We start from the raw sequence: 26,193 nt of genomic DNA on the forward strand, positions 1-26,193 counted from the left end.
AAGGAAGGAAGAAAAATAGTCCAGGATTTCTTACAAGCTGTAGCTTCAGCTCCAGAGATCTGAGCAAAGTTACGAGAGCTTTGAGGAGTCACCTGCCTTAGAGAGCCTATCTGCAAATAAGCAAAAGCCTCAGAATCCTACAGGCTCCTAAGAATGTACAACAGGTGTTAGGGTGAGGATGCCTCTCACGTGTTATTTGAGGATATGTGGGTGGAGGTGGCTCTGTAACAACATGACATTTCCCTCTTTCTGTGATACAGTGAATATTCTCCTGCACAGAGTGCTAATTAGCAGCGGAAAGTAGGCGCCAGCAAAGTAGACCACATACTAAACCTGGCCATTGTCTAGAGTGGAACACAAGGAATTTACAAGGTCAGAAAAACTCTGTATGCTTGAGTTTAACTTCAAAGTTTAATACGATCGAAATTCCCTCAAAAGACTTTAAGGTAACACATTTCTTGTGAGGATTGCTCACACATTTTCTGTTATAAGGTTTTTGGGTTAAATGCATAAACAGGAGGACATCTGAGGACCTTTTTTGAGTCAGTGGGCTATAAAAGTATCAGCTGTATCCCTGCTTATTTGCTCCAGTGATCAAACCAGATACAGCACACCTAATCAAGTCTGAGAATATTCTAGAAGTCTGGAGGTACATGTGGGATTGGGGAGAAGTAGGTTTAAATTTACATTTCTCTCTCCGATCTTACCAAAATATCTTTTTCACTCTCACCCTCTCTGAAGTTCCTACACAGCTTCCAGTATTCTGTCAGTAGAATGTATGTAATGTCTTCAAGCACATGGGTGACACGCAATCCAATAGTTGCTTTTTGTTTTGTTGCACAAATAAAATGGAAAAAACCCTCTCCTTGACAAAAGGTAATCCTACAATTCAACTGGTTTCATCCTACACAAAACAGCTGATGAGAATGAGAACATTGGAGAATTATCTTAATCTAAAACTGAAATCACAGAATGACAAATTCTGAGTTTTGTTTGTTTCTTGGATGTGTCAACGTATCATAGGATTTCCCAGGAGACTGTCACATGGGCATATTTTATTACTTTATTTTCCTATATTTTGTGCACTGATACTTGATATTCACCATCCTAGTGATTGTATGGATTCCAATGTCTAGATGTATAAACTCAGATATCAAATACATTACTCAAAGCACAGCATCTCACACTGGTTAAGTGTTTGCAATCTAGGTCTCACATTTCTTATTTTCTCACAGTTTGCCCTCTGGCCACCCTAATGTAGGCACTGAGAGAGCAACTCATTTGTTAGATTTCACTTTGCAATTTGAGCAGCTGTGGGGTGCCAGGTGGTACCGTACCTGGACTTCATCACCCACTCCACAAGGACCTGGAAATTCTGAGCACCCTCTGCCACACTTTCAGGCCCATCCAGATGTCTCAGTTACTGCAGGCCCTTAGAAGGTACTGCATTTCTGGTTTTGGACACTTGAATCCTCCTTTTAGTCACCTGAATAGCCCTGTTGGCTCCTGTGATTACACCGACCAGACCTCTGTGGAACCAAATGGTGCACATACAGGCAATGCAGACATTACAGCTTAGGTCTGAATCAGGAGCTGACTCCCACCTTCACATTCCAACAACTCTCTGACTACCCAGGCAAATTCAATAGCTTAATGGTTACTATCTGTATTTCACAGCCTACTTCCAGTCTGTAAGCAGCTCAGCCTAGATCGTGTCAAATTTTAATCAGCTTCTTTCTATTTCTAAACACTAACCCTATGAATGGACCATGTGAGAATATACAGAATAAAAACAGAAGGTGTACCATATGTTTGACAACAGAATGCAACATTTTTATACTGCCCTTACCCACTGTAATACTCTCATAATTTTTCTTGGTCTTTCTCTTTTTATGTGTCCTTTCTGCTGCACATGCATACATGCAGTCATGGTTTGTCATTTACCACTGCATACCTGATACTTTACAGTAGTCTTAAAATATACAAAGGATATTAATTTTATCCCAAAGATTTTCAGGAACTTAATATCTAATATAGTGAAAAATACACAAAGTTCATGCAAATTTAAAACCATACATAAAAGATGCATAGTTAGAGTACGTCTTCATGTGACTTTTCAAAAACAAACAAAAGTTCTTCCATACTTCTTAAATCTAATATTCTTTAGGTCAGTGCCCATCCAGAATAAAGGTATCTGGCATGCTTGTAAGGGAAGATTTTATCAGTCTCACAGAAGAAATTACTGAAACAATGGAAAATAGACCTTTTTCTTTTTTAATTTGTCTATAAACTGGTCAGACCTAAAGAATATGTGCTGCTCTTTTCTGATGATGTACACAAATACTTTTTATCACTTCACCTGTTCATTCACTCTGGAGTGTGATGGTCCATGATGGATGAGAATCTTCACAATATCTACATCTCCTCTCCAAGCAGCCAAGTGAATAGGAAAGTAACCTTTATTATCTGCTACATTAGTTGATGCTTCATACTGAAGTAATTTGAGAACTATATCCCTGGAAAACAGGAGGCAAATCTAAAAATCGACAGGAAGCTAATTTTATTAAGTTTTTACATGAACATATATATTACCAATATTTTTATCCTGGAAAAGAGAAAAAAATCCCATACCTGTATTTCAAGTGAAACAGCTGCAAAAAGTGAAGACCAGTAATTTTTGAAAATGAAAGAGACAGTAAAACATAGACAAAATGCTATTAATTGTAATGATTCTCACTTCTTATTAATACCATTAATACCAATATTATCATCAGCTCTCTGAATCTGTTTCTTGCAATAAGATCACCTGGCCATAGAATCATTTTTAGGATTTGCCCGTCCAGGCTGGGTGCATGTCACTCAAGGCACTAAGGCAGAGAAGTACTCTTGTCCCCATCACTGCTGAATTCTGGAGGCAGGATGACAAGAGGATAGTTTTATGGAAACATTTCTCACAGTAAGGCTTAAGTAACAGTTTTTCCTCTTCTTTAAGGCATTATCTCAAAGACAGGTAAAAAATTAATGATGATGTAGCTAGAAATATACTACTTCTATGAAATAACTGCTTCTATTTTCATTTCCCACATTCAGCTGCCTTGTAGCAGTGAGGGGAAAAGTGACTTATTACCATTTTAATTCTCTTAATATTCCTTTCAGTGCTTTTGGTGTGGCTTATCTTACATTAAATAAAAGAGTAGTATAAGTTGGTATATTGCATCCCTGATTTTTAAGTAGCCTTCTGTACTTAACTTCAAAAGCTAAACATAAAGATCAGCTGTGTGGTATGATAACATTACCAAGTACATCAGAAAGTAAATAAATTCTGTCTTATTGCTGCATTTGTCATCTCATAGTTTGACACAGTCAGGCCTCATTAGTTATTAAGCTAAGTGAATCCCCAGTGTGGGCAGTTCTATGCACACTTTTTACAAATATGGAAACACTGACTTACTGATTTGGCTTAAAAAATCAGTGAGGGGAGAGAGCTCAATGTAGCCTATCTTATGACTAAAAATGAAACCCTTGACGACAAATTAAGACAGAAGATATATCTAAGGCAATTATTCTTCCAACCTTGATGGAACCTTATTTAATTGCCCCTTGAAAGAAAAATGTGGCGAGTTATGAGGGAATATATCCAGGTCAAAAGAAATTCCCAGCTGACTTCAAAAGATACTGGAGTCATCACATCTAAGCTTTGAGGAGAATTTAAGCTGGATTTTGGTTACTCATGAAAAGGTCAAATGCCATGAGAACAACCAAGAAATAGCAGCTCCACTACAGAAAGACTTCTGCTACACAGAAAGTTCCAGAAAAGTGACTCCTGAGGGAAACTTTTTAGTACACATAAGGTTTGAGAGACTTCTCATAAAATAATAGTTGGTTTTGCAGAAAATGGTCCAATGAGAACTAGAGATACACAGCAGTTCCTTTGAAAGAAACACAAAACAAAGGAAGCATAAATTGAACAAAGTGGAAGAAAATCAGTAAAAAGCCTTCCACAGATGAAATCTAGAGATAAGAACATACAGGAATTGTTGGGAAGAGTCCACTACAAGAGTCAAGCTACAATATAGAACATGCATCTCCTTCTTCCTTCAAGAATGCTCTGACCCATCACACTTACCTAGGGTCAGTCTTTTTTAGTGCTTTGTGAGAACTTTTTCATTTTGTACAGATATATGTCAGAGAGGAGAAGATTGAAAGTCCTTAGCCCAGTAACATTACTGAGCTAAGTGAAATTACTTAGGGAGACTGAGATTCCAGTACCTGCCCCAGATATGATTTAATTACTTAAATAAAGTAGAATAGTTTCCCAAGGAAAGAAAACCATCCAAGAATAACCAAAGAGGAGGGAATTCATCACATACAGTGATCAAGCAAGGATTTGAACAATGGTGTCCAACAAGTATCCCAGCCACAAATTCATGGTTGGGTCATTAAGTCTTATGTTCTTACTTTTCCTGAAAACTTTGAAAACTCTCAGGTTCAACCTGGTGTAAAGGGGGAAAAATTAAAATCCCATAAGTTTTTAAAGCACAGGAACTTCTCCTAAGTGGCAAGATTTTTGTGTCAAAAGATTGTATGTCATTTTGATTTTGAATATCAAGTTTGAAAACTCAAATAGAGTGTAAAGTAGTTATTTGTTATTTGTGGTGACTAACAAAATTAGAACCACCAGGTGTCTGTCCAATTCTCTTGCTGGCAGTGCTACCATTGCAGCAGGATCAGTAAAACGGCTTGGATTTATCACACAGTAACACATGATGTATTTCAGCTTACTTTAATGAAACAAGGTATAACTGTGATGTCAGTTACTGCTACTTATCCTGCTGCGAGTGCAAGGGGTCATAGCAGCCAACATTGGACTTTTCAAAGGCTGCTGCTGTACATAAGTCCACATTTTTAAGTTTACCCTGACTTCAGCAAAAGTTCAGTCAACACTCTCTCTGAAAACATAATTTGGCTTTTGTATGTTTTGGGATTTTTATAGTTTATATTGCTAGGATTCACTTGAAATCTCGGATAGTTTCAGTGTTTATATAGCAATACTTTTAGCTTTCTGGGTAACTATTGGTTTATTGCCAGTATTAAACATACTAAATCCAGTTTTCACCTATTTAAAAATGGCAATCTTTGCAAGGCAATGCTTGTAGTTTTGCCAGTCAAAAATTAACAATAGCACAAGAAACAATCCATAAATTATGAACAAAAAGGCTAAGTTTAATAGACCATATTAAGAACTTACACCTAATTCCATGGAGGTAACAATATATTAATGGATGATTCTGAATCTTCCTACACACCTGAAATTTTGGAAAATGCACAATATCTAGTTCAAGAGTATTTTAACTTCATATATTTATTTAGAAACAGAATATCCCACATTTATCAAAAGATTAATCTGTCCTAAAGAAAATAGGCACCTTTCTAGAATACAAGACACATCCTACAGTTTTAATTTTTCCATAGAAGGGTGCAAAAATTGTGCAATGAGTAAACAAAACACATAATAATCTATTCATGTGCTATTTTATGGACAGTCCAAAATCACATTAACATTCATGCAAATCACTCTTAATTTCAATTGGGTTTGGATCAATTCCTTATCTCCCACAGAGGACTTAAGCAAAGCTTTATGTCAAAATTCTCTTTAGTGAAAATACCATTTTTTTCCTGCTTTCAGGTGTATAATTATTAAATATTCTTTTCACATTATTTTTGCTTCGCTAATGACTAATCTATACTTTTCTTTATGTCACAAAATTGCTTCCTGAAACATTCACACACTAAACATTTGTACATACACATAAAAGTATACCACAGTATTTTCTGCTGCAATTTCCCAGCAATGAAAAAGCACTAGAGCCAAGATCAGCAGTAACAATACTAAATTTCCCCCAAACCAAGGAAGAATTTGGAAGAAGCAGTATAGAATCAATAGCTTTTAAACTAAACATTTCCCATTTGTCATTACCACTTATTGATATTGATGACAGTGTCAGAACATCCTATGTTAATACATCCCATTGGAAATAAGGCTCTTTTAATAAGTCAAGGTTTGCCAGTTTTTGGTACGAATCTCAGAACTATGCTATATTTTCTTACGTTACAGAATTAAATACCATTCTACATAAAAATCAAACATGAGGCACTTACTTATGTCCATTTAAAGCTGCATGATGTAAAGCAGTATAACCTGAACTGTCAGTGCAGTTTATGTTTGGTCCTCGCCAGATGCTGCAAATAAAGCAAAATTGTGAAGTTAATTTTTTAGCTTGGCAAGTACAGACGTGTCAGAAATTTGATCTACAAATAATTTAAAGATCTCTGCAACAAGTGTGATTAAACTTTAGAGATTAATTACCTTGAAAGAAACTTAAAATAGCAAATGTCATCTTGATATCAATATAATTTATTTATAAAAATAATTTTACACATCCATATATATAAGAGTCATGAACTTTATGTAGGACGGTCTCAAAGACTAATGACAGAATAGTCATTTCAATTAGAACTGTTCTCTCTCTTTTACTCTGGTAATTACACTGAGGTTATAATCTGTTTTTCTACTATTTTTCCACAAGTTTGTAGTCATTGTCTTTAGGTCAGGTGGTCTAGAATCAAACAAACATAAGATTAGTGAGAATGAATCATATTGTTTAAAGGGGCAGTAAATTTATTCTTTTTAATTAACTTGGTAGTTTAGCTCCCACTTTAATTGATTATATTTTTAAAATAAATTAGATATACATTTAATAATAAATTAATTAAATTATGTTTTGTTATCTTTCTGTATTTTACAGTCAACTTCACTTCATGTCCTGTTTAACCAGTTTCATGATCCATTATGGACTCTTCAAGAAACAGTAAAGGAGATATTTTGTTTCAAAGCGGAAAATATGGCTGCTAATCTACCAAAACCAACCACAAAACCAAACCCTGGAAATTGGTTAACAGAGGTGTACTGAGAACTGGCAGGCTTTTTTATCTAACCAACCACATTTGAAACTGATTGCATCCTTTACAGAAGCAACTTACTCTTCTGTAACAAAGTTTTCAATCATCAGTATTACAACTTCCAGAACATAAAATTACGAGTCCTGAATTACAGACTGCTTTCTTTAGTTTCTAATACAGTGCTAAACAGTCATTGGTGAGCCATAATTCCCTTCACTTCATATATTAAAAGCAAGTGCTGTAGTTTAAAGAAAATAATTTGAAGCTAATAAGTAAAAAGAATTTCTCATACTGACATTTTTCATTATCTACATCAATAAAATGACGTGTCATGCTTAATATATGACTTTTAGGAATTATTTATTATTGAATCTGTATTTTACTACCTATAAAATGGAATATATATACGTATATATATATACACGTGTGCACACTACAGAATACTGATGTAGATAGGTCTCTTTTTCATTGTGTGTATTTGAATGATTCATTAGCTCATAAACTTAAGCAGTTGTTTTCCCACAAGTAACACTGTGCACATACAGAATTATTTGTGTGAAACATTGTGTTCTGCAGTGAGCATAATTCTACACAACGCTGGGTACCTCACCTTTCCCTGCAATTTAATTTCTTGGAAGAACAGGATTGAATTATTTTCTTGGGTGCAAAGAAGCAAAGAAAAAGTAACTTTTTTTAAAATCTGCACAGACATCTACAGATGTTCTTTTCTACAGAAGGCAATGTTCAGATAAGAAAAGACACTCTAATCTTTTCAGTTAAAGGAAATTATTTTAACTTCATGGAATAGTAAAAATTCAGTCCTTGAACTGATAGCTCCTCCATAATAGACAGATGTTATTTATATGGCAAAGACAAGCTGTCTTTATCTACTGGAAGAAAAGAAGTCCTTACTTACCGATAAGGTACAACCTCTCTTATACTTTTGCACAGCCTTTATTAATTATTGTCTTATTTATTGAATAATATTTTCATCCTCTAATTTATACCAGCTTATAAGAGAATGAAGAAAACAAGAAGTGGTATAGAAAGTAAGATTTTAAATAGTAAAAAAAAAAAATATACAACCAACCATACCATAATTTACTTGGTTTTGATATCTTGCTTGCTTTACTTACAGTTGTTAGGATTTGTCTGTTGGTTTTTTCAAAATGGAAGGATCTGTGTGTTCATACACTATTCATGATGCACTAGGCATCACGATTAAAAAAAAAAAAAAATCAAAGAAAAACTAAAGAAATGCTCACCAAAACCCCCAAACAAATCCTTGTACATTCTCCCCTAATTTTCTCCTTTAATCCATGGACTAATTAAAACATTGTTGTACTTCCTGACTCTGTTTTAGGAAATATTTTTCAACTGAACCTGATTTTAAAAAAGTACCCTGAAACTTTATTAAAGAGTATATAAATGCACCTATGTGAAACTCCTCAGGACACGCAGGTTGGGAGGCTGAGGCTAAGGACAAAAGACAGTGAGTAAATCCTGATGACTCAGAGACACAAGACAGGATGGACAGACTAATCACTGTCAGCTCCCAAAGGGTACACAAAGACATGCTCAAATTCACAGCTTGGTTATCAAACTACAGAACACAGCAAACACGAACAGGACTCGGCTGCAGGCAGCTCTCCTCCCTTGGGCCAGCGCAGAAATCCTCTCCAAGGAGGTCTTGCATTGCGACAGTATTGCAACATTATTTCCTACAAAAGGAATGCAGGTCCAGTATATACACGGGATATTTATGCTTTAATAACTGAAAATCAAATTCAGATTGGACAGTCTGAATACAAATCCTTGCATTTTTACTTTTCTTTTACAATTCTTACTATTGTTTCTTCTTTTTTATGAGCTTAAATATATATACATATATATATTACATATAAAGAACAGTTACATATGTAACATATGTTACATATAAAGAATAGCATTTCAAAAGAAACGTGAAAATGACAGATAAAAGAAAAAGATGGTTACTTGATTGATTTCTTATTTTGCTATGCTTTTTGGAAAGAAAGAATTGTGAAGTGGCTGTTGTTACATACGTATGAACAGAAAAGCAAGGAATAAACACTTTTTCCAGCTAATCACCACACAGACACACTCCCCCTCAACAGTACAGGAACTATGCTTGCAAGGTACACATGATTTTTCCATTGCATTTCTTCTCTGTACATAGATCTGCTTTATATCTTTCCATTACCATGATACTATTTCATGACTATACAATAATATCTCTGGTCCTTATACGGTAGTTTTGCTAAGGTGAAAGGAAAATATTTTTGGTAGACAATGATAAGAATTTTTAAAAGCCTTAGAAAGCTGACTGATGACATGAGTGTCTGTCTGCCCATTGGTTTCACTAAACCTTCTCTGATTACTGACTGGTAACTCTCTTCGGAATTCATTTATTCTCTGAAATATTCATTTATTCTCTGAAGCAGCAAAGCAGAGGATGACACTCCAGTTCCTCCAGACAAGATGCACAAAGCACAGTGTTCATGCCTGCATTTTTTAGGGTCTAAACCCTGTCGAGAGCTGAGAGGCTTACATAGCCTCGTGCAAATCCCTCCCACTCCTCTCTCCACCCTCTCTCCTAAGTCCTCAATATCTTTGGAGGCTCTTCCTAGAGACACCTGGCTCTTCAGTACAGCAGAAGTAATGAATCTCATCTTGCCAGGTCAGTTTTAACAGCTGGAAATTCTAAACTTCGTCCTCCTTCCATTGATGTCAGTGGCAAACACCAACCAGTTCAGATTTATACAGCTTCCTTACTCTTCCTGTGTTCCATAGAATAAATACATGTAACAGGAATTTGTCTTGTTCTGAGCCAAAATCTTCCAAATTTTCCATGGTTTTTTTGTTAGTCTGACAGAAACACATTGACTAAATATTTTTGAGCACACAGCCAGGCTCTTCATTAGTGCTCTGTCTACATTTCTACACAAGTTCAGTTGTGTAAACTCAGTTTATACAAAGTACATGGACAATTTTACAGATAATTTTGAAAATGTAAACTTTTACACAATAATATGTACCAACATTCAGACATAATAATACTGTTACTTACTGTGAACAGCAGAAAAATAGCTCCCATTCTCTGTTTTATGCACAAATACACCAAACTCACATTTGCACCTCTATAAATTAATAATGTTACTTATCAAATATAGAACGGTATAATTTTAGTAAAGGTGATTTTTTTTCCTTTCTGTGGATTCCTCTTTGGTAGAATCCAGTGTTATGCCAAATATAGTATCCTATAATTTTTTTTTTCATGTATGGTTTTACCTATTATTAACACTGCCATTAGTCCAAACTGCTATCCATAGCTTCTCCAGTGAAAAGAACTATGAAAAATGTTGACTATAAATGACTGAAGTTCAGCATTTGGCTGAGAAGAGGCAGAAAGCCAGACACATAGAAATACCTAAGTCCTGGATATCCAGAAGTGACTTAGTTATGATGAGTTTTAGAGAGTCAATATGGCCTTATCCTTTGAATAACTTCAGGATAAAAGAATTGCAATTGAAAGAAAAAGGTCTTACAAAAGTGTATTTGATAGAATTAGAACTTAAGAAACATCTTTAAAGCAACTCTGGATGTGAGAAATTATAGAACCTGTATATGAGGACATTACAATTGTGAAGTACCTGAAGAACAGGCTTGAATACTACTGAGATAATTGGAAACGATACAAATTCTTATTCCCATGTTAGGTTATGTGATAAACAGTGCCTGTGTATATCCACAAATGACCACAAAGGGACAGAAAGGGGGAGAATCAAGTAGTACCCTGGCCCAGCTACTTTGGAGTTCATCACAGAGGCATCACCAGTGCATTAAAAGCCCATCTCTGTAAGTCCAGCAGGGCACAGCAGCACCACATCAGGCAAAGACACACGTTGTTGGGGTCCCTCTCATAACTGGGCGGTGAGAGCCTCCGCCCCACTGCCCAGGGGTGACACACATCAACATGAAGAAATGCTGGAGAACACTTCAGGCTGAGAGAGACCACTGTCTAGGGTTACGGGACACATGGATTGGGTAAGACTCCTGATGGGACATTTAGGGGAGGAACCAAACGCAGGGAAAGGAATGGATTTAGGTGATTTGGGGAGGAACAAGTTTAAGTAGATAGAGGGGTAAGGGGACAGAAAGGGTTGATCACATGTGTATAGTTGGCTCTGCAGTACAATAAGCCTATTGCAGGTCATGTCCTGCACTCAATCTCTTTAAATTCTGATTCTATTTTCCTGGGCAAGGGCCTCTATCCTTTGTGCATGAATGAGGGTCAAACTGCCTGTAACTGAGTCAAATGACAAGTTACAGAGAATATATGTCAGTCTGGCCGGGAACTGGAGCAAATGAGGGTCTGCATACCAGAAACTGGAGGGACACCATGGATCAGAGGACCCATGTGTGTCCATGGAGGCTGAAGCTGTAGTGTGGGTGTGTGAGACAGCATGCGATTGCTAATGAAGACCAAGCTGGATCAGTCAGCAAAGTAGGTGAAGTAGCCTGGGAGCCAGTTGTGTGGCTGTATGTCTCTGAGGTTAAGACAGTGCAAGGAGGTGATGTCATGTGAGACCAGGGAGGAGGTTAAATTTTGCAGAACAAAAGATAACCAGGAGGCTTCCGCAGAAGTCCTACTAAGTATTTTGGGGGTTAGCCAACTTTGAACATCTATATTAAAAATACTAGAGAAACCAGTGGTCTTCTATGGCTGACATAGACCACTGGGAGGCATGTCCTACACCTGCAGGCTGGACAGTCTGTGCATGTGTAACTACATGAAAATTTAGGTATGCTCAGTTTGGGAAAGAATCTACCTGGAAAAAAATTTTGATGACCACTCAGTCTCTCCAATTTTACTTTGTATGGTAAAATCTAAATAAAGTAAACCTGAACAGAAGTCACATGAAATATTTTAACTGAGTTAGAACTCTGTTTACTTGAAGCCGCAATCTATTTCCCTTGAGGGTATATAGTTTTATCCTGATAGCCTTAATAGTTACATCACTTTAAATGTTCTAAAAAATCAGTTAACATGCAAAAACCAAAAGGAGAAACACACTGACTTCAGGATGATGTCACACGAAGGAATAGGAAATCAATTAGTCATGCTTTATTTAAAAAATCTGTCATATATAAGGTAACTTTGCATTTGACCTTTATCTAACCAGTTTGGCTTCATCATTCTTTATGCACTACTCATATGGAAGTACACTGGCTGAGTATACTCCATAATACTGTGGTTATATTCAGAAAGCAAAATTTTCCTGACTAGTACTGGTTACCTTTTACAGTCAAGATCAATTTGCCTGGAGTGGTTAAAAGAGAGAAAGCCTTCATCAGTTACAATGGAAGGGTTCCTCTGTATTCCACTTGTCTATAGGGACAACCTGGGGTTTTGCTTAGTTCACAGAGAACCACAGTAACTCCAGCTTGTCAGTGATGAGTCAGACAGATCTTTGGATTCAGTCCAAAGTTCTGTCCTTGAAAATCCAGTCATTCTGATAGGAAAAAATGTTACCTCTCATTTGGCATCCTCCTGCAGAAGAATGCTGTAAGAACAGCTACTAAATTATGAAAATACTCAGTTCAAAACCAGATCAGCAGGCAGTACCTTTAATAAGTAAAATCATTCATGTTTAAGCAATGTGAATCATGTTCTAAAACCATTGCTAATGGTATCTCCATGTATGATCTTAGGTGATTTGAGCAATCTGCAGGAATACCACCTGGCTAATGCTAAAGATCAGTGTATCAGATTAACTTGGGCTCCCTAATCTATATGAGGTAGATGGGTTCTATGTATTTGTCATGAATCAGATCTATGCACTTTGTACAACACCTATAGATTGATCAAGATTAACCAGGAACACAGCTCACTGTGTCAGTATTAGGCCATATAATAGAGAAAGGCAATTAAGCAGACATGCTTGACTGTATCTTTTTTCACTGTGTATACAATACTTATGGGTACGTACATATATTAAACTCCCTTTATAAATAAATACTGGGTTCTTTCAACTCTTCCCAGACAACTAATATTTAGTGAAATTACATAAACAATCATTATTTTTCTATAAGCACAACAGAAATTGATCTCCTGAGGGGTTGTGAAAGTCCTTGCATATCTCATGATTCTAAGTACATCAAACACTCACCCACCCATTGGTTGAGGCAGGGGATTGTCCCATTCTACTCCGCATCAGTGCGGCCTCACCTCGAGTGCTGTGTGCAGGTTTGGGTGCCACAATATAAGAATGATATAAAGCTATTAGAGAGCATCCAAAGGAGAGCTACAATGATGTTGAAGTGCCTTGAGGGGAAGCCTTATGAGGAGCAGCTGAGGACACTTGGTCTGTTCAGCCTGGAGGAGACCTGAGGAGAGACCTCAATGCAGTCTGCAACTTCCTTTTGAGGGGAAGAGGAGGGGCAGACACTGATCTCTTCTCTGTGCTGGCCAGTGAGAGGATCCCAGAGAATGGCCTAAAGTTGTGTCAAGGGAGGTATAGGTTGGGTATTAGGAAAAGGTTCTTCACCCAGAGGGTGTTTGGGCACTGGAACAGGCTCCCCAGGGCAGTGATCACAGCGCCAGCCTGACAGAGCTCAAAAAGCATTTGGACAACGCTCTCAGACGCATGGTGTGATTCTTGGGAATATCCTGTGCAAGCCCAGGAATTGGACTTGATGATCCTTGTGGGTCCCTTCCAACTCAGCATATTCTATGATCTTATGATTCTATACACTGACAAGGATATACCCATGAATGCTGAGGTACAGTATATACATCAGTATTTTCTTTTGAAGAACAGAGCGCATTCTCAGATAGACCACTCTGACTTCTTCTTTTGTAGAAATTAGCTGACATTAAAATAAATTTTTTAAAAAGCCACTCTAACATTACTTTTATCAGAAACAAACTGAAGCAAAGTCCTATTTCTCTTTCTCTCATGAATACAGATATGATGACATATTTTGTTAGAAGAGATATTCCCTTAACCATTCTTTTTCCTAATTCAACTGACCTTGAATCTTTAGTGAGAAAAGAGAGTTTTTTCCACAATACATTTCTGGAGATCCAACACAGTATTCCCATCCATCATAAATTCATGGTGTTTGTAATTTTAAATACATTCTTATCACAGACAGGCAAAGTCAATATTTACTAGAAAAGGAGATTTTAAAACCTCTAAATGATTAATTATGCATCCTGGAACACTTACTGACATTTGTTTAAGTGGAATAAAAATTCCTGGAGCCCTGGCACCAGAAGCAGCACTTGGAAGAGTAGCAATTTGCATCAAAGATTTTTGAATATGGATGCTGTTAGATCTATGACCTCATTCCAGTACTAAAGATTGTTCATCTTAGAAACCAACCTGAGATGAGACTCTTTGTTACAGCTCTAGGACGTGCAGAACAGAGCTTGCTATATATAGAGTCTGCAATTCAGCTGGCTTTAATACCTTGTCCTTCCTCATCTGGGTTTCCTCAAAAGTAGGATAATTCTATCAGACACTAGCAAAACAGACACCAGAAAAAATACATTATTCCATTTCCTCTTGATTCTTGAAGGCCTTCTCACAGCTCATTCTCAATTTATGCTGAGATTTGAAAATGAGATTCAGAAATCAACTATAGTAGCATTAAACCCTGCATCAATGTAATCAATCCCTCACTATCTTGACATATGAGAATGTAACAGATGTGAGAGGCTCACTTTGTGTGTTTGCATCCACATGGTACTAAATCAGCTATCTACATGATCTCCCATATTCTCAATTCAAAGCTTCCATATCTTCATCTCATAACAGCAGCAATAATGTCCAATCCTTTTGGACAACCTGCCATAACCTTACCCTAAACTCAGAACACTGAAAGAGTGCAAGCTCCTGGAACTAAGTTCCAAAATATGAATCCTGAGATATTCGGGCTCTTGAAGCCTATCAATGACCTATAAAATATGTAGAATATATACATAACATTTGTCCTTTCCAGTAGAGTATTTCCTCAGTCATTCAGACTCCACGGGCCTAAGCAAACAATGAGTGAGGCAGAGAACATCAGAAGCCTGCAACAGTACATTTTTGCAAGAGATAAGGTAAGTGAAAGCAACCTTGATCAAAATGAATTCAAAAGAGTACTAAGACCCTTTGCTGTCCATAACATAAATATTAAACAATTTGAGTCTGTTCTTTGGAGAAACAGTTTCAAATCAGAGGAGCACTTACTGCATTTGCTAGAATGCTACCATGGAGTATCTACATGTTGACTGCCTCCATGCAAGTGCTAACACTCATTCTTTCCATCAGCTTTGTATTACCTTCATTAACAAGAACACAACTTAGGAAAGACATATGAAATATAAAGATAGATAGGACAAATATATGATAGAAATGATAGTTACTGCATAGAAAAAAAAATAGCACCTGTTCAGATTACATCAACATTTCCTTCTTCTCCTTAATTATCAAGTTAAATAAAGAAGTTAATTGGTGTGAAATTAGCTATTCCAGTAAGTACAACTGGGGAAAACCAATCCACTGATCAGTTTTTTTCAAAGCCTTAAAAATTGGTCTTTATCAGACATACTGCAAACCTCAAATGGAATCTTTGTAAGATCTAATCTTTAACACATAGAACTATTATAATGTGACATTTTCAAATGTTTTTGGCATAGAAGAGAAAATCTGAATAAGAACAATATTGGATGAAACTATTGTGTGGTACAAAAATTACTAAATCAGGTAATATTATTAACTAAGGACATTTCAAGCAGAAATCCTCTATCCTATGCTCTAGCTAATTGGAACAGTAGGACAATAAAAAGCTTTCCAACAATAAAAACATAGAATTAGTGCCTTAATTTCTTCTCTCAGTTAACATGTCATATTTGAAATAAATAATATCAAAACAGAAGCGTGATACTCAGCAATACATTTCATTTGCTGTGCTTTGCCAACAGAGGTCAGAATTACCTCAGCAGCATCCAAAGCATTACTATGATCATGACTAGAAATACTTTTATTACCACAAAATTACTTTCACAAAGACAAATAACATACTTTAACTAGAGGCTGAAGTTTCACAGCGACATACTGCAAAGGTCTTCCAAAGCTTTTTGGCATGTAAAACAATATCACCACTTAAAATGTCCTGAACGCTGTTACTGAAATAACTACAAAGGTCATATCCATCACAAATACCAAAGTATTTGGTAAGATATACTAGTAACCATTTGGATCACTCAGAAAAAATCAATTCATCCAACATGATGCTTTTCATTGAACAAAATAATTTATGACACATAGCTTAGAAGGCAAAATGTAATTACAGTAAAAATATTCAGTAAGTTTGCAGTGTATTTATGTTAGAATTCCCTATTTAAATCCATTAGGAGTTATTGTTTCTACTCTATTTAAAAGCCTTATCAAGTGTAGAAATGAAATCCAAGACTAAGAGGTTTAAATGACACAGAAGCTTCTATTATAATTGGCTGATGTGGAGTTTCAAATAGCTTAAAAAGAACAATAACTCATCACTTATTTCCAGATGTATCTAAAGTGAACACTGTGTTTTATAATTTTCCAAAAACCAATTAAACACTGACAAAGAAATATTCTTTGTACCTCAAATAGTTTTACTGTGGAATGTTTTCTAGAAAATGAACCTGAGACCTACTCTATAAGTATTGCAAGTGCTCCATAGAGTTGCAGCGCTGTGGATCATGAACTTTTCAGCAATATTAAAATAAAAATGCTAAATTTGGGGGAATATATTTCAAGAACTATCTTTCAGCAACTTTCAGCATCTTTCTGCTTCTTTAAATTGAAACTGATAGGATACTCCACAAAACCTGTTTTGGCAAATATCTTTATGTAAAATATATTACAAGAGTCAGCCATAACAGGAATATTTAATGTTTTTACTGAACTGCCTGTCTGGTAACAGATATCTAGAGAACCCAAATTTGTGTGCAAATACTCCTTCTAATACCATAGATTTAAAAAAAAACATTGGAAAGGAGATCCCAGTTCCACAATAAGACACCATGCAAAATGATTCATCGCAACTCTCTAACCTACTATCAGCACTATGGCACCTGCAGGACTCATGGAATAATTACTGTGATTTTTTCTGCTGTGTTTAATTCAAATAATGTTCCTAATTCTTTATATAATTCAGCAGGAAAAAAACAATCCCCAACTAAATACCTTAGGTACTAAACTAAATGTATCATGCAAGGCTAGACTGGCCTACAATAAAAAGAAGGGAAATGATACACCAAAAAAGGTCATGAAATGCATGTGTGGATGGCAGATTCCATCTTGCTTTCCTTTATTATATATATGTAAATTTTTTTTTTTTCCATTAAAGATCATACATTTACAGAGAGGAAGGGATCCTTGTTTGTGAAATCTCCAGAAAGCTGTAGGTTTTTAGAAAATGGTGGAGATGGGAAGGCCTCTAACATACACATGGGCTAGGTTCTCTAGAAGCTATTTAGTATTAACTGTTAAAAGAATCCAGACCCAAAACCCCCTGAAAAACAGACCCCACCTGAATTTACCTTATTGTGAATTCACTTTAAATTTCAATTATCTTTAATCTTGGAAAGAAAGATCTTTTACTACATCTCATTCTAAGGTCACTTTTAACAATTAGATTTGACTGTTGGTTCAATCTTGGCAGTAAAATTATTCAGACGAAGCCATCATTTCACCAAAGGGGGCACAATCAGATTTCAAGTACTTAGAAGAGAGACACTTTCACCCAAGGGCTGAAGCCTGTCCAAAACTACACTTGTCATATTTGGAATCACACTAGAAAATCCACATATATCCTTCTAGTGGAATTAAATTTTAAAAGTGGCCAAGGCCAATCTAATTGGTAGTTCATGGCTGGTCCCCCATGGCCCCACTACCCAGGCAAAGAAGCTCATACAGATGTTTCTGACACAGCTTAAGTTAGTAAAATTCGAGGAACATTCCTTTCCTAGGGCAAGGGGGTTATAGTAGAAGGTAAATGTTTAAAAACCATCTAGTTACTAGCATATCCATCTCTTCTGGACTTTCAAGCAACCACCTGAAAAGAGCGCAAACTGATCTGAAGGAACTTGGCATCTTAAAAGACATGAGAGCTCACCCCAAATTTACATGAAAGACCTGCATTGATAACATACAATTTGAAAAAAAATACTGCACCACAGCATTACTCCTGTAACATTGATAACTGAGACACTGATTAATTGGGGGTACATTATTAGCATAAAGACTCCCTACCACCGTGACTCCATACAAACTTTGATCATGCCAGTCCAGAGTAGACTGAATACACAGAGAATCTGTAAATATTTTCAATAAAAGCATAATCAAACAAAGCTGGAAGGTTAATTTCTCCTTGGGCACGGAAACAGAATACCAGGATGCAGTTTACGGTTGTAGAAATTCTAAATCTATACCAAATCTACAGCAAACAAAACAGAAACAAAACTTCTGACCTTTTTTAGTAAAACTTTAACAGTTTGGCCAATGAAGGAATAGATTCTTATTACAGTGAAGCACAAATTTTAACATAGTTAATCATATAGTTCTGCCAGATAGAAGACAAAACTTTAGGAGCAGTCCAGAGCATGAAATAATTTCAGAACAGCTTGGAGGCTTTTTTAAATGGCAAGATGAATTTTATAGTTTCAGTTTTGTAGCCATTACAGTTACAAAAATCTTCACATAAAGGTAAATTGGTACAGGATTGTCTTTTTAAGTTTGCAAACAGAAACTGGGTTTTGGCTTTCCTATATCAACTAGTTCCTCTGAACAACCTAAAATCCCTAACAGATTTTAGTTTCATCTACTGTTTAGACAGTAGAGTTTTATGTACTTGTCTTCCATGTAACAGAGGCACAATTGTTTCAGTCATTTACAAAATGGCAGTGGATATTGTGGGATCTAGAATATTTATGTACTGTTGAGATCACAGTACAATCAAGATCATTAAAACTATCCGGCTCTGCTTAGCTCCCAGAAAATATGTCATGGGTTGTATGCAGGTTAGGACTCTCCATTCTGCCAGACTCTGAATGCCATGTCAGTTCTCTTGTCACTTCAACTCTGAACCATCTAGGAACTCAGGCTGCACCAGCAATAGTAAACTAAACATGTTTGGAACTATTTTCTGGCACTGAGGTCATACTGGCATAGAATGCTCCACACATACACTAATCAAACTTTCTAAACAGGATAGCTGCATCCAGATTGTCTATCAGGCCCTAGGCACATACTAATTCTTCAGCTGTGCCTGGTAGCTCTTTCCTTGGGAGAATGCCACATGGCACCTTCCAGTAGCCAGAAATGTTCCCTGGCACGTTAAAGTTAGATGCAGCCTCACATTCCTGTCATAAATTTGGCAGAAGCCTGTCTCTCACCAGCAGCATTTATCAGCTTGCAAGAGCACCACTGCTTGAGTTTGGGTCCAGACAGATCATGATGAGCCTCTGTCCCGTGGTTCATGTTTCTGCTTTATGCCTTTGATTCTCCCAGCAAAGGGCATAGAAGGGAGAAGTGGTGGCACACTGACCCCAATTCCTTTTTTAGCTCCTTGCTCGAGTGCTTGACTCCATGATAGTGGGTAAGGGGAAGGAAAGTTGTAGATGTGACTACCCCAAACAATACACTGCTGTAGTTAATTTCTTTTCTTCTATTCTCCTTCTTCACATGCACGCTCATACTGATGGAAATTCCTAGCAGTGCACCCATAATGGCATAGTGTATCTACAAGGCAGTCTAGGAGTCTCATTCTGGTAAAAACTTAAGAAAGGAATCCACAATGGACTCAGAATGACCTTATTGCAGGAAAATACTGCTAATGGTTACGGCAGCATGAATCTCTTCAACTTTTTAGCAGAAAGAACACTTACCAAAAAAAGCAGGTTTTTTTGTCAAAAAAGCAAAGGTAGGCATAGATCTGAAAAACCTTCATATTGAAAATACCTACATTTAAGTTCTATAAACAGGCACTCCTGGAAAAAACTCGTTGTGTAGAAGGAAGCCAGAAGTGACTGGGTGGGAAAAAAGAATTAATCCCACCAATACAAAACGAGCTGAAATTAAAGACAGCCAAAGCTTACTAAACTGACAGATTTCTCACTTCTGATTTCCCAGTCATCACAAATCAAGGAGAAAGAAGCTTTCTTAGGTGAGAGGGACCTAGTTAAACATCAGAAATTTGTCCCACTTATCAGAGATATTATTTTCCATAATTAATTAGATGGTCTCTCCAGAAGGAAGAATAAGTTTCTGCCTTGTGAGAACAGGTCAAGGATGAAAGTGAGACTTGGATATCCATACCCACGATAAAGGATATCCTGGAACTAGGCAGGAGATGCCAGCCTGTCATATTGTTTCTGAAAATCCCTTAAAAAACGGAAAAGAAAGGAAGATGTAAATCAGGAAATTTAAAAAAAGAACGGAACTCCAATGCCTCATCGCAGTTGAGGCAGGGCAGGAGACATATTCTATTGATCTCTGAGACAAAGTTTCAGCTACTGGAAGGCTGAGGCCATAAAATGAAATTACAGAATGTTGTCCTAAATCTCCTACTCACAGTTTACAGTAGGTCTGATAGTGTATTCAGAGCTTCTAGGAATTCGAGTGTTAAACTCGATATACTAATCTGAAAGATTAGCCAGCTTCCAATATGGCAGATAGAATTTCATATCACTTTTTTTATGGATCACATGGTGGCAGAGCTACACTTGCACACCTAATCATCACAGTGAGGTTAAAAAGGTGCTCCAGTCCACCTGAGCATGGGAAACTGTCACTGAAGATACTTGGAGTCACAGAGCCCAAACTACAGGATTATATACTGGAATTATTCATAACAAATTTTAAATTACACTTCCCACAGATAAATCACATTATGGAAAAAAATCTGTCTTACAAACCAAGAGATACAAATGACCTCTGTTGATTTAAACATAAAACAGCATTGAATTTTATAATTTGAACTATTCTTCAAGTTCAAGATGGACTCCATTTTCTTTCAAACTTGAAAGTAGCTGGTTTACCATTGGTTTCTTACGCATTAAAAATTGAACTAATTTCTTGGGCACTGTCACACAAAGTTGAAGGAAAATGGGAATGGTTCTGTACAACAACGGGGCGGGGAGGAGAGACTTTAGCAGATTTTTAACCAATGCCTGTACAAAGATAAGCCACAAAAGTAGAGTCCTCCTATTTTAAACACAACTTTGATAAATTCAAAGGGATTTCTATTATTATTTCTCTCTATTTCTGGGGAAAAAAAAAAAAGTTTATGCCAGTCTCTTATTCTATTGGCCACATAGAAGCATTTTATGCTTCAAACATTGTTGGCAGTTTGGCTGTGCACAGAATCACAAGGGAATCGTACTCTTCAGTGTCGTTCCTCATACAGCCAAACTGCCAGCAATGGTTGTAGCAGATGTGTGTTTTCCTGACCCCATGCATTAAAAACAACATTAGAGACATATGAGCTCTCCTGGATATGGTATTTTCCTTGTGCCAACATGCTGTAAGATTTTGAGCTCTGTAATTAATAAGTTATCATTCATCTAATCTAGGGGATCATCCATTTATAATTTTAATTGCCTGAAAAACTCCAGTGATAACATTTCTGGTGTCAATAACTAGAAACTGGAAGCATTCATACTTACTTTTTTGCACACAGGTGAGAAATAAACTAAATACATCACAAGAAAAAGGAAGAAAGAAATCAAAATACAGTTTATCTGAACTGAGCTCCTACTCGTTCAATCCTGCAATTATAAGCATTAAAAGATCACAAAGATTTGCTAGCAGACTGTACCATCTTGTTTTCACTTGTACACGGTGGATGAAGTGAATTACAAGCACTGCAGGTCAAGCAGTTCTAATTTCAGCTGCATGGTCTTATGTGTGCAGAAATCAATCAACCACAAACTTGTGGTCAACCACAAGATTAAAAATAAGAAGAAGAATTCAAGTTAGTTATACTACAAAAGTAGGTTTGGGTTTTTATTATTATCCATCATTTACTATTCCTAGAGGTGTGGTTCGCTGAGAAATAAAAGCATATAGTTCTAAACTTACACCCCAACCCATGGATCTCAAATGAAATATACCAAAGTCAACATAGTTACTATCAAATCGTCATCAATATTTCAGCATTGCAAAGACAGCAACATAAAATTAGGTTTTACTACAACATTCGGTCTATACTATAAAACATATATTATGCATAAAATATTTTGAAGTTAAATGAGAGAAGTTACTTTGTCAATAATGCAGGCAATAAAAGAACAGCAATTTCCCATGTTTTAAGTTTTTCCAACAGCATTTGAGTCTATTTTTATTGGTTCTATTGCTATTTCTTTATTCTTGTAGTTAAGATGAAAACATAAAATGAGGGGAAGTTATAGCTGTATAATACATTAATAAAACAGTGACATTTTTTTTCCTGGTATTTTCCTGAATTCTTTTTATGTAAAGGGATAAAGTTTTTTTTAAATAAAGCTATCTTTTCAGGATAAAATAAATCAAAATAAAAACATTTGACAAATTTAAGTCCAAACCATCAGCATAATTACTTCACTATTGTTACTGAAAGAAAAAAATAATTGAACTTCCAAACCTAAGGGACTGGAGTATCTTTGAAGAGTAGAAGCTGTCTTACAGCACTGTTTAGGCTAGAGAAGGCTTGGGGAGGATCTCACAGTAAGTATACAATGGGAGGGTATGGACACGGCAAAGCCAAACTCTTCTCAGCGGTGCCCTGTGGCAGGACAAGAGGCAACAGACATGAAGTTCAACACAATTCCATCTGGAAATAAGAAAACATTTTTTTACTGTAAAGGTTATGGAACACTTGAATGGGATGCCCCAAGAGGCAGAGTGTCCATTCCTGGAGAACCTCTTCTATCTGACCTCTGCAGATGATCTCCTGAGGGCCCTTCCAACATCAACTCTTTTGTGACCTACATTAATTTTACATGAAGATGTATTAATTTTTTTTACTAAGAGGTCCACCTCTTGATGTCATGCATGAAAGAATATATAACAGAAAATGCCTCTGTAGTAATTTTTTTCTTCCAATCCAGAGAATTCAAATTCTCATCTTCAACTATACAGAGTTTCATCTAAAAAATAAATCTGGACACCAGTAAGTGGACTGCATCAAGAGTAACTCAGATATTATAGTGATGGAGTAAGTATACCCAGTCAATCCAAACCAGCCAGGTTTTTTTCCTTTCTAACACACGTAAGGCAGGTGCACCTCTCATTCCGTCCTACATACACTTCCTAAGAAACTTGGAGTTAGGATGCATTCATGACATCTCAGCTGCTTTTGGCAGTCCTAGAGAGGCATGTAGGAACTACATTCATTACTGCCATAACGTTCTCCCATTAATCACTGGGATAAGAATAATGAGACTGGTCAAAAGTTGATCAAGTGACTTGTACCAAAACCAAGACCGCAATACGTAACAATCCAAATAAACTTGCAACATAATTATTTCTTTTCTCCTGAAAATCTAAATGTTTGTGGTCCAATTTGGACAATTTGAACAATTTCATCTTTTCAGAGTGTTTGTGACAATGTAGGTAATGGACTGACTGGGATTACAGAAGTTCTATCCCACTTAAAGGTAACCCTCTAATTTTCAGAGGATGAAGGAACTTCTAGGTACCAGAACTACTTTACTGTGAAATTACTTGTGAAGAATGCCACCTTTAACAAAGACAGACTGCAGTGGAAAACAAAGGGAACACGCAATCATCTCTATCAACTCCTAATGAAGAAAGTAACAGATAAGGAAAGTTACTAAATTAGTACACCTTAAATTAGTCAATGAGGAAATAATACTATCAAAGAGGAAGGGAGGAGAAAATCACACTTGTCCGACAGTCTCACGGCTTAAGAATCTGAGTAACAGTAGCAAGTACTGAACATGACAGATCATGATCAATTCTTTGGCCAAGCTTCAGCACCAAAAGAACTTGCAGCTGTGGATATTGTTGCCAGAAAAGACAGAATGCTTATGGTGAGAATGTACCTGTGAAGATTTACAGAATATACGAAATGGACCTTTGGAATAATTTCATTCAACCACTTTCTCTGAGATGGGAAAATTTCAAAGCTGGAGCTAATTCTGAGGTCAGTTCAGTTTGCTCGGGAAATTGTGCAGTCAAGTTTTAAGTATCTTCAGTTATGGATATTTCACCATCTTGCTTGCCAATCTTTTGCAGAGCTTGATTACCCTCACTGTGATTTTTATCCATAATACCCAATCATAATTTTCCTTGTTGCATTTTGTATCTGTCCCCATTTTCCCCTTGCTGTGCACACCTGACAAGAGTGGGGCCCTTTTTAACACCAGAAGAAGTACTTTAGTTGAGGACATCTTAATGAGATCCTGTTCAGTGTTCTTTTCTTGAGTCTGAACAAACAGATCTTTCAAACTCTTGTATGTCAGTGCTCCGGCTTCTTAATGATCTTGGTGAGTTTCTCACTTCTGGATTTTCCCCAGTTTTTTTGTATCTCCTATAATTAAGTCCAAAACTGTAAAAATCTTTGAAGAGAGGTGAATAGGTACTTCCCTCAATGTGCTGGCCGTGTATTCTGTTGGCCTTCTCTGCTGCGAGGGCACACTGTTGACCTGTGTTTTCATCAGAGATGGCAGACAGGGTAGCCAACTACAAATTAACCTTGGTAAATCCATGTTGATTCCTTCATTCACCCTCTAGTCCTTTATGTACTTGGACACGCTGTCATGAAGAAAATACAGATGCCCTGATGGGGCTGAAGATATTAAAAAAACTGAAGATGATTCAAGAAAGGAATAATCGTTTTACATTCTTTATTCTATACATGGTTTAACAGAAGCCCATTATTATAATGGCTGTCTTTCAAATCTTGAACTTACTTCCTTATTCATAGGCTGAAGCCTAGATATTGTCCTTCAATTCACTACTGTGAAGCCCTTTGAATTTCCAAGTTCTCTTTTAAAAAGAAGAGGATACCAAATTGTAAACAAATACTACCTGGATAAAGCTGAAAGGCTACCACGTTCTGTGCTCTCTCTTCAGGTTCCTATGACCTGTATTTCCTTTTTTTCATTCAGTTTAAAGTGCAGTGTTGCTTTTTGCTAAGGCCTAGAATTATGATAAGGACAGTGCATACAGGATAGGTAATATAGATCTTTCTCCTCCAGTTAAGTAAGTTAAATACCTAAGAACAAATACACATACATTGAGTTGCCAGAATTAGGCACCTCAGCTAACACTCAGCAGAGTAATTTGAAAGAAGAACACTATGCAGTTCCTTAAATTTAGTCAAGAAGAAATTCTTAGACACACGTTTCTGAAAACACCCTTCATTTCAAGGATAAGGTATCTCAAGACTAAAGAAAAATGTCCTCCATTTACAACCCATAGATTGGAGGGCCTTTCAGAAATATAAGCAGCCATCTTCTCTTCCCAAAGAACACAGAAAAGACTTTTTTCTTTTCAAGGTGCTCAGTGGTGGTGGTAAATCCTTAAAAAGGGAAATGAGAGCTTTCACCTGGGGAATACCCTGACTCCAGTCCCTTAACTAGTGAATGACTGTATATTTTATATTTGGGTCATTCTCGATAAAATACAGAAACAATCATAAGGATAGTAAATCCTCACACAGGCTTTGCAACAGAACATTTCAAGCATGAAGAAGAGCAAGGATTTTCTCTCAGTAACCTATAACGAGTCTCTATGATAAAGCCTACACTGAATTATGCAGGAGATTCTGCAAATGGCTTGTGTTTCTAATGACTAGTAGTTTTATTAAAATCTGTCAAACAAAAGTAAGAAATATGGAGTTTGTGGCAAGATACCCAGCAAAAAAAAAAAAAAAAAACAAAAATCTATGGAGTCACATCAAAGGAAAATTAGGACATCTAATTTTTGCTGGCAGTAGCTTTCAGAAGTTATCCCAGAAATGTGCCATATTTTCATGATTGGATTCTTTCTTGAATTTAAGACTGAGAGATTACTACATATCAAAAAGGATAAAGTAAATATTATCTTACACTCCATATGAACTGAAATCCTTACAGACCCAAGTAACAACTAATTCCAGGCTCTACTACTCCTGGTCTTCCTTGCACAAAGCAGGAATGGAATCTTTCACAGCCAGCTCAGAAGAGAA

General features: G+C 36.5%; 1 protein-coding gene across 8 annotated transcripts in view; it reads right to left on the minus strand.

The window, feature by feature from the left end:
• Positions 1 to 26,193, minus strand: part of ANKS1B (ankyrin repeat and sterile alpha motif domain containing 1B) — a 413,633-nt gene that overhangs the window by 363,435 nt on the left and 24,005 nt on the right. For all 8 annotated transcript variants that reach the window (XM_010410776.4, XM_039571472.1, XM_039571471.1 and 5 more), the window contains exons 2-3: positions 6,160 to 6,240; positions 2,360 to 2,516 (exon numbers count right to left, since the gene is read on the minus strand). In XM_010410776.4, the coding sequence (XP_010409078.1) occupies positions 2,360 to 2,516; positions 6,160 to 6,240 (238 nt within the window). The remainder of the gene's footprint in view (positions 1 to 2,359; positions 2,517 to 6,159; positions 6,241 to 26,193) is intronic.

Source organism: Corvus cornix, chromosome 1A (genome assembly GCF_000738735.6).
Source record: "Corvus cornix cornix isolate S_Up_H32 chromosome 1A, ASM73873v5, whole genome shotgun sequence".
Classification (NCBI taxonomy): Eukaryota; Metazoa; Chordata; class Aves; order Passeriformes; family Corvidae; genus Corvus; species Corvus cornix.